This window comes from Prionailurus bengalensis, chromosome E4 (assembly GCF_016509475.1).
Source record: "Prionailurus bengalensis isolate Pbe53 chromosome E4, Fcat_Pben_1.1_paternal_pri, whole genome shotgun sequence".
In the NCBI taxonomy this organism is placed as follows: domain Eukaryota; kingdom Metazoa; phylum Chordata; class Mammalia; order Carnivora; family Felidae; genus Prionailurus; species Prionailurus bengalensis.
In genome coordinates, this window is record NC_057360.1 from 25,187,350 (window position 1) to 25,196,973 (window position 9,624).

At 42.9% G+C, this 9,624-nt stretch overlaps 1 protein-coding gene across 4 annotated transcripts in view; it reads right to left on the bottom strand.

Moving 5' to 3' along the window:
* The window catches only part of NPL (N-acetylneuraminate pyruvate lyase), a 38,091-nt gene extending 29,037 nt beyond the window's left edge, over window positions 1–9,054 (bottom strand). The window contains exons 1-2 of one of the 4 annotated variants that reach the window (XM_043569405.1): window positions 8,765–9,054; window positions 4,115–4,200 (exon numbers count right to left, since the gene is read on the bottom strand). In XM_043569405.1, the coding sequence (XP_043425340.1) occupies window positions 4,115–4,182 (68 nt within the window). In that variant the 5' untranslated portion in view covers window positions 4,183–4,200; window positions 8,765–9,054. Of the gene's footprint in view, window positions 1–609; window positions 714–4,114; window positions 4,201–8,546; window positions 8,673–8,764 lie in introns of those variants that run through there. The other 3 variants (XM_043569408.1, XM_043569407.1, XM_043569406.1) reach the window with 3 other exon arrangements.
* Window positions 9,055–9,624: the final 570 nt, after the last annotated feature.

Below are 9,624 nucleotides of genomic sequence, written 5' to 3' on the forward strand. Positions count from 1 at the left end.
CAAAGGCATTCTGGGGAGGAAATAGTCTTTTTCTTGACACTTTGGCCAATCTGAAATGGACTTTCTGTTCTAAACATTGTACTGGCCCAAGGGAAGGAGTGACTTCTCGAAACAACTAAGGAAAACAAACGTCTTCTACTCTTGTGTAGAAAAAGATGAGAACTGAGGTGGGTAGAGAAAGACCTTTCTCTCCAGTGACATGGCTAGGGGCAGTGTGTTAACCTTTAGGATCTTGGTCTCATCAACTGTACAAACGACATTGTAGTTCTCTCCCAGATTAAATTGGAACATGTACAGGGCATTGGGTAGCTCAGTTGGCTGGCTGAGCATCTGACTCAATTTCAGCTCAGGTCATGATTGAGCCCTGCATTGGGCTCTTTCCTAAGCGTGAAGCCTCCTTGGGATTCTCTCTCTCTCTCTCTCTCTCTCTCTCTCTCTCTCTCTCTCTTTCTGCCCCTCCCCTGATCATGCTATCTCTCTCTTCCCCAGAATAAATAAACATTAAAAAAAATTGGAACATGTACATTAAAATGCCCGACATGATGACTGACACCTAGTATTTAGCTCATCAGTGTTAGCTTCTTTTCCTAGTGAAATAACAAAATGTACCATTCACTGTGCTACAGGCTGAAGACAGAATGATGAATAAAAAACACGCTCAGTCTTTGCGGATTGCCTGGTACTCAATAAATATCTGTGGAATAAGGTGAAGCAGCTGCAAGCCTGGAGGTAATGAGTATCGTAAAAGGCATGCACAGGCTGATGTAATGTGTAAAGATGTACACAGGCTGACATGGAATCCCAGGGGAAGGACTCTATCATTCTTTTTACGGAAAATGGGGAAGAAGCACCAGAGGATGGTTTTGATGGATGAGTAGAAGTGCTCACATGGAGTAGAGGGAGGGGAGGATGGTGGTAGAAAAAGGCAGAGGAAACAGAATGAGTAAAGGCACTGAGGGAAAAAACTATGAGGTGTTTGAGGGACCAGAAATGTAGCAGGAGAGGTATCCAAGAGAGTCTGAGCTTGAACTTAGATCAGTTCATCTCGGACTTTAATGTGCTAAAGAATCATCCAGGGATAGTTAAAATGCCTGTCCTGATTCAGTTGGTATGTAGTAGGGCCTGAGATTCTGCATTCCTAGCAAGTTCCCATGGGATGTAGAGCAAATAGTCTGTGGATAAGCAGTAAGGCTTAGACAAAAGGGAGTCAGCAGAGATTCTTAAAGAGGACGTAATCAGATTTATTTATGAGGAAGCTCACTGTGCTACAGTGTGCAGGCTGGACTGGGGTTACAGGTGCTTTTACACATTCTTACAGGACCACTGCAGTATCCCTCATGACCTAACACCAGAGAAGACTCTTTGAATTTTAATGGGCTTTGGAGAGGATATGGCTGAACTCCCTCTCTTTACAGAATATGAAAGAGAACTCTTAACATGTGACAAGACCTCCTTGGGGTCAGACAGCTAGTTGGTGGTAAAGCTGGGGGGGAGGGTCAAGAACCCAGACATTCTAACTAAAACCTACCTAACCATGTTCTTTCTGAGAACTTCCCCATTCCATAACTTTAACTTACATTCAGCATTGAATCAGAGTATTTCTTAGACTTATGAAGAAAAAAGGATGCAGGGAAGAGTTCTTTTTCAACCACTCTCACTCATGGAGACTGTGGCTTACTTTATGAGCCAGGTTAGGGAAACACCCATGATGTCAGGTCACCAGGCAGAATTTCCAGGTATTTGATTCCACATGACCCTTTTTTTTTTTTTATCTCCTGGAAACATGTCAGAAGTTCACATTCCCCTGTAGGCAAGCAGGCAAATGCCCACCTGTCCTCGGTGGGTGCTCCAATCTTGCCTTGTACCTACAGGAAAGCTTGGATGGGGCAGGCAGAAGAAGACAGTGGAACTAATATAACTTATATGCTTACTATGTGCTATGCCCTGACATACATTTTAATATTTTTTTAAGTTTATGTATTTATTTTGAGGGAGAGAGTGAGAGTGAGCACAAGCAGGGGGAGGGGCAGAAAGAGAGGGAGAGACAGAATCCCAAGCAGGCTCTGAGCTATCAGCCCAGAGCCCCACACGAGGCTCAAACTCACGAACCCTGACGTCATTACCTGAGCCAAAATCAAGAGTCGGAACTTAACCAACTAAGCCACCCATGCTCTCCTTAATTTAACTTAATTCTTAAAAATTTTTTTTCTTTTTATTTTATTTTTTTGAGAGGGAGAGCATGCACATGTAAGCGAGCAGGGAAGGGCAGAGGGAGAGAAAGAATCCCAAGTAGGCTCTACACTGTCAGAACAAAGCCTGATGTAGGGCTCAATTTCACAAACTGTGAGTTTACAACCTGGGCTGAAACCAAGAGCTGGACACCTAACTGAATGAGCCACCCAGGCACCCCCAATTTCACACATCAGGAAAGTGAAGGTTCTAGAAAGGAAAAGAATTGAAGAAGAGGAAGAAATAGAGAAATGGAGACAGCAGGGCCAGAGATACTGGGGAGTGGAGAAGGATCCAGAAAAGCAGAGTCCTTTATCTCTAATATATGGGGCTTGGTGTCCTGGGAAAACAGTGGAATGGGGAGGAAGAACACATTGACACTCCAGTGAGTCCCAAAGGAACAAATGAGACTGTTCAAGAGGTCCCTTCTAGGCTGAGGGGTCTGATGAAAAAGGTTAAAGCAGCATCAACCAGTAGTCGTGTTCTGAGCTTGCAAACAGGATCCTAGTCAATAACAGGAAGTGAATCCTGCCTGCTCATGCAGTCACATGATTTATCTGTTTTATGGGGCCAACAGTGGCTAACACACAAAGAGCTGACTTCGGTCTTTCTTCGAACTTGTGGAAATGGAGAAGCAACAGAAAAAAAAACTGCTATGAATCACTGAGTAATCTAAATGCCATCTCAGCAAGAATTTGATTTAGACCTAGTTAAAGACATGATTTTTCAGGAAACTGAGAAGACGGAGGTTTTGAACTCCAATAATCTGAGGGAAAACTGTGATATGGCCAGCTCTGAATGAGAATACAAAGTCCTAAGAAATTTCACCTTTTTTAAAGGGGAAGGGCTAAGGTTTACAAATTCAGCAACATAAGACCAAAAAAATAAAATGTCGTGCATAAAAATATCTTAAATGCCCCATCATCTTTTCATCCCCATCTGATGCCACAACAGTGGTTCAAACAAACTTATTGACCTAAGTGCATAGTGACCCTGTGCTGAGCACCATCATCTGGATGACCTCACTTGAACACCTGTAAGTCCACCATGCAGGTGAATTACCATTGCATTTTATAGAGAAAGAAAGGAGAAGCTTTAAGAATCCAGAATTTTGACTGTTTTGGGCAGACTGACCCCTCTAACAGGTCAAAAGCATTTAGATCCAGGTGGATAAATCCCTTTTTGGTTAATGCCAATGTCCGGGGAGGAGTTACACGTTGCATGTGGACACCTACAGCACGTGACCGTTATCTGCTAGGACCGAGCAAAGGGCCTGCCATAACATTCATCTAGGAGCTAAAATACTTGTTTGGGTAAGGAGTTCTCAGCAATCATCTGTTGTTACCTCGAATTCCTGCAGGCTGCCAACATTTAACCAATGCTGAAATGTGATTACAAACATACTAAGGGGTCCACCTTGCAGCTAACTTCCCCACTTTCCTCAAGGGAGGGCATTTTAATCACATCTATGAATAGCCTGGGGTGGAATCATGCAGCTTTCCAGGGACAGGATCTAGAGGGGCCAGGTCAGTGCTAATAGCAAATGCTGCTAAAATGAGATTCTCCTCATCCAGTTCCATTGGCCTTATTTGGGAAAACCAGGGCTCTGATGAAATTCAAAGAGAATTTACTTTCTGGAGCTACAGATGCTGGGAGAAGGGCAAGATGCCACACTGTACCTTCTCTCTTCCTGTTCAGTCTGTGACACAGAGACCTCTTCTCTGACTTGGGGTCAGAGACCATGCAGGGGGGGATGACTGACAGAAGCTGCCATTTGGCAACAGTACCACAGAGGTGTACAGTCTAAGTGACTGCTAGTGTAGAGGATTTCTGTCCATGTTGCTGGAATGAGAACAGATCCCCTTAGGTCCCAAGTGATAGTTACCCATGCTCAGTCATTGGCGTGATGGTTGCAGCAACAAGACCTTGAAGTTTCTTCTTCCGGGAGGCCATTGAGCTGCTGAAAAATGTCTGCAAAACATACAATATAATTCCTCTCCTTCTTCAAGGAATGCCAATTAATGATCAAACTCCCAGGCAAAGTCCATTCCCAGTTTAAAATTGTGAAAAATGCTTACAAGTACACAAACACACAGAGCAAATGAAGAAAATGTAAAATGTAGAGCTTAATTTTGCAGACAAGGAGATTATTTTTAAAGACAGGAGCCGGGGGGGGGGTGACAAGTGTTCCAGGAAAATACTATCAGAAAGGCCTCCCACTTTGTCTATACAGGTGATTCAGGCAGCCTGAAACCTCGCAGAGAGGGGGTACATGACAGCAGGCCCAAGAAAGAACATCAATTTAACTCAAGGAGATCATATATATATATATATATACACATATATATATATATATACACACACATATATATATCTCTTTCTCCTGACCATATTTCAATTTAAGTAATAGTAATTTTATACACATATAACATAAAACATATGTATAAAATTATATATATTATCCTATATTATATACATAACGTATTATATATAATATACAATATATATTTTTATATATATATATATTTTTATATATTATGTATTATATATAACATATATACATTTTACACATAATACATTACATATATAAAATATATAACATATGTAATATATAATATATAATTATATTATATATTATATATTATATATATTTATATAATATATAATCTATAATTATATATGTAATTATATAATATAATTATATATTATATAAATTATAATTATAAATCATATAATATCTAATACATAGTTATAATATATGTAATATACATAATATATAGCATATATAATTATAATACATAATATATATAATATATAATATATATAATATAAATAATATATTATATATACATAAATACTATTACTTAAATTGAAATATGGTCAGGAGAAAAGAGACATTCTTTTGTTTTTCCATATCTTCATTCTTTTAAGGAGAAGCTCACCTAAAACCAGCACTTACAGTCTTAAGGCTTCTGTGTGATCTACTTAACGATCTTCAGATTTACCTATGTTTGAAAATTCTAATTTTGACTAGTTTTGCCCTGTTTTCCTAGCTCTAGTAGACCATGTACACTGTATCATAATTGTTTATTCATCTCTCCCCCACTAGACCAAGCTCCCTAGGACGAGGAATACAGTTCATTTGCCTTTGCTTCTCCTGCACTGAGTTACCTGGTAAGACATCTTGTGTTCAATTAAAAAGTGATGAATATGTAGGTAATTGAATGAGGTGTTCAAATTGTAGCTGGATAATGACTTCCACAGACAGGGTGATCATGGCTGAGAAAATCAACCTGACCCCACTTATGTGGGCCAAAAGGATCCCTCCCCATCTGGCAGAGAATACACCTGTCTGCACCAGTGTAAAAAAGCCAAGAGGCTGTCGAAAACAGCCAATGAGAGGCAAGAGAGTATCGTGGTTAATAGCTTGGATTCCACAGGCTGACTGCCTGGCTCAACTCTCAGCTTTTCCACTTACCTAGTTACAGAACTGTTATTTTTTGAACTGTAAGACACAAAAATGCGAAGCCATGAATGCAAAGTCTTAAAAATCGAAGAAAATAAAATATAACCAAATCGTATTTGGTGACAATTAGACAAAACATGGTTGGTTTACAGCAAACACAGTGATGTCTATAGGTAATGGACAAGTTGGGGTATATTACAGGTCTGAGGTCACTGGCACATTAAAAAGCCCAGTGTCCACTAGACTTAAAGTTGACCCACACAACGTAACAATTATCAACTGTTTCATTTTGTTTGCTCTTTATAACTGTTAACCTCATTTCCCCAAATAGGAGCATAAACTTTACAGATTACAAAGATCATATCTTTTACTTTTTCTGTCTCCCCCAAGAGTTCTGGCTCAGGTGAGCCCTTCAAGCCAGAAACAGGACAAAACAAAGACAAAGACATGAAAGGGCACACTGTGGCAAAATTTACTGCTTTTATAGGAAGTCAACGTGATCCCTCCCCTTACAGATACGTCCCTACCAAGACTTGCTCCTGAAATTAAGCCCAAATCCTTCAGGTAGTTTTGTTCTGTATTGAAGGGCAATAAAGGGGAACCTTACGTGATATACGGGATACTAGGATTTTTCTGCCTTGTCCTAGTTTGAAGATGAGACCAATATCCTGTTGGGCATTTTGAGACAAATGTAATCACCTGGCCCATGGGGAAAACACAAGGCCAATAACATAGGCCCATCTATCCCAGAGGAATGTCTGTGCATTAAAGGAGACGGACACTATGCCTGCTGCGTATCTCCACCGGGCACTCCTGCAAGCATTGAACTCAGGACACCTCAGACTGAACCTGCCACCTGTCCCCTATGATTGCTTCCTTTAGTCCTTACAGTGGAGGAGGTGGAGCATCAGCTCTGGAGTCAGACATCATGGGTCTGCATCCTGGCTCCACCAGTTCCCAGTGGGGTGAGCCTGGAAGTGTTATTTACCTTCTCTGTGCTTCGGTGTTCACTCCTGTTAATAACAGTAGTCATATTTCATAGGTTGTTGAGAATTAAATGAATTCTTGTAGAGTGATTAACAACGGCGCCCGGCACATAGCAAGTATAGTATGAAGTCGCACCAGATGGCTACAGGACATTAGCAAGTATTCTTGCCTCTTATCTTCCTTCCCTGCCCCCTTACTGCCTCTCTCATAACTTACCCTTTATTACCTCTTATCTAGACCAACGGGCACAACCCCAGGTCTAAGAGGCCCAAAGGGACTCAAGAAGGCTCAAATGATAACAGTCTCAAGAGCTAGGGTCAGCACCAAAAGTCTAATCCAAACAGTGCTAGGCTGTTCACACTAGACTTCTGTATTCTGAGCTTTTAGTTACATTTATTTCACACTTAGGGCAGTTACAGATACTCTTAGGATCATCAAGAGCTTGGATGGGTAGTTTTATATATGGCTTTGATTGAAAGAAACAAAATTAAGTGCACGTAAATGCAATTTGGTTACAAAATCTCAAAAACATAGAACCTGTAGGGATGTGGGGTCAGAGTCAGGAATTCCTACCTTAATCCCCACTCTCCTCCTCCAATCCACATAGGCTTCCAGGTTAATCTCCTGGATGCACAGACATTTCTAAGCCTGCCTTGGCCCAGCTCAGAAAATGCTAATGACTTCCCCTGGCTTCAGTAGGAGAAATGCCAAACTTCCTGGTCCAGGGCTCTGTATAAATCTCTTCATGCCTGAAGGGCACTAGCTCAAGTGTTCCCTGTTGCTCCTACCCACCTTCTCCCATCTGGCCTGCTTCTTTAGGTTCTCCCATCTGGAATGACTATCTCCCACTTCAGCCCCTTGAGTCTAGACAACTTTTAAAACCCACTGTACAAGTTAAAGAACATTCCCTGATCTCCCAAGAGGAAGACAATTTCTTACTCCTCGAAATTCCCTCAAACACTTGCTTTTCCTTAAAAATGTTACATGTTATTAGCAGGGTGGTTTTGGCTCCTCTTCTACAGCGTCAGCCACCAGGGAGCAGGAACAGCTTCAAAAAAATCTGTCTCTGCACAGAGCAGTACAGGAAAAGACCAAAATTTGCTGACTTTGTGAATGCTGAATTTCCAGGAAGAGATGGGGGCAAAAGATCATAAAAACTGTAATAGGTAATGATTGATATTTTGTACATTCAAATTTTAAATAAACTTGTTAACGTCAAGCTTTGGCATTCTTTGTAGCTTGTATCAAAAGCAAGTGGTTAGAATGTTCTCCACCCTAGGGCTCAATGCGAATTTAGAGTGTTAATAGAGATGCTGGGGAGAGGGTATTACTCTTGAAATCTTGTATCTCTATCCACCAACACTTAGTACAAAGAATTCAAGTCAAATCCTCGGAAAAGGGCAAAGTTAAAAAAAAAAAAATCTCTGGGCGAGACGGAGGATGCAACTCTGGGCATGGTGAATGACTCGAGAAATATGCGCAAAAGAAGAAAAGAAATGGAGAAACGAAAGAAACAAAACCAAAACGCAGAAAAATAACCAAGTTCCCATAAAATGAAGGCATTCGGTCAAATGCAATGATAAAGTCTGCTCCACTCCACAGCTGACTCAGCTCACTGAAGGGTCCTTGGAGAAGGCTATGCAGTCCGGGAAGAATCCAGGAGAGTGGTCCATCTGTGCAGACCCCTGCCCCAGGCCTGGAGCGCGTCGCTTTCGCACTTCCTCTAGCCCCACGTCCCAGCTTTTCTGCCTTCCCCTCTCCTCCCGGCCGTCCCCGTCCCCCCGCCCCTCTGCCCTCCTGACCCCATCCCCGGGTGGGCTGCAGGTTTCCCTCCGTCCGTCCGCCCCGCGCGGGCCGCGCTCACCGGATAAGCCCGGGTCCGCCTCGGTCGCGTGTGGGCCGCCGCCGCCGCTGCTGCCGCTCGCCGCAGTGCCGCGCGCCGCCCCGCGCCCCCGCCGAGGCCTTTCTCTCCTCCGCTGCCGCGCCGCCCCGCACCACGTGCCTACGCGCCCGCGCAGAGCCGCGCGCCCCGCACGCCCCAGACGCTGAGCGCACGTGCAGTTTAGCCTCCCTCCGCGTTACCTGGGGGTGTGGGCGAGGCGCCCGGACTGCGAGCTTCCGAGCTTGCGCCTCCCGAGCCGCGGCGCGTGCTTACGCGCGCCCAAATTCCGCGGGGCAAACTCTCCCTTCCCCTTCTGCGCGGGTCGTACCGCTTGCGGATGCCTCCTGGGCTCCTGTTCGCTGTAACTTCTGTCCAGGGCTCGGCAGCAACAGGTACTTCGTGGTTGTGGGCTTTGAAATTTGGGCTGCCGGTTCCGAAGTGTGCTGAGAACCCTGCCTGCCAGTCGGGGATCCCGTCTGTGCTTTTCAGGCTGGTGCTGCTGCCCCAACCCCGCATGCCCTCATGTTCAAAGGTAATGAACGGATATTAAAATTGGATTCGTTTCTAAAGCGATAGCTTTCCTGCGTATTCTGGAGAACAACTGAAAAAGTTTTGAACGGGATAATTATTTTTAAACAAAATATCTCTACTTGTAGGAATGTCAAGAGTTTACTTTCTAGTGTTACATGCTGTGCTAATACATCAGAAACATAGACAAGTCCTCAGGTTTCTCTTGTTAATGTGAGTTATCCTCAATTTTGCATAAAAGACAATGGCCTATGCTTAATTCATTTAGGGAAAATAAATTTCCCTTAGGGCTTTCTAGTTTGCATTTTAAATGCTTTTAAACTCATTATGGAAGTACTTTCATTGCATGCGGCTCCAGAAATTAATTCATTAATCAATTCATAAAACAATCCTTTGTCGTGAGTACTATTTTTTAAAGTCATATTTTACAGTTGAGGAACCATCATCCCATTCTATTTTTTTAAGTTTATTTATTTTGAGAGGGAGGGAGTGCAAGTGGAGGAGGGGCAGAGAGAGAGAGAGAGGAAGAGAG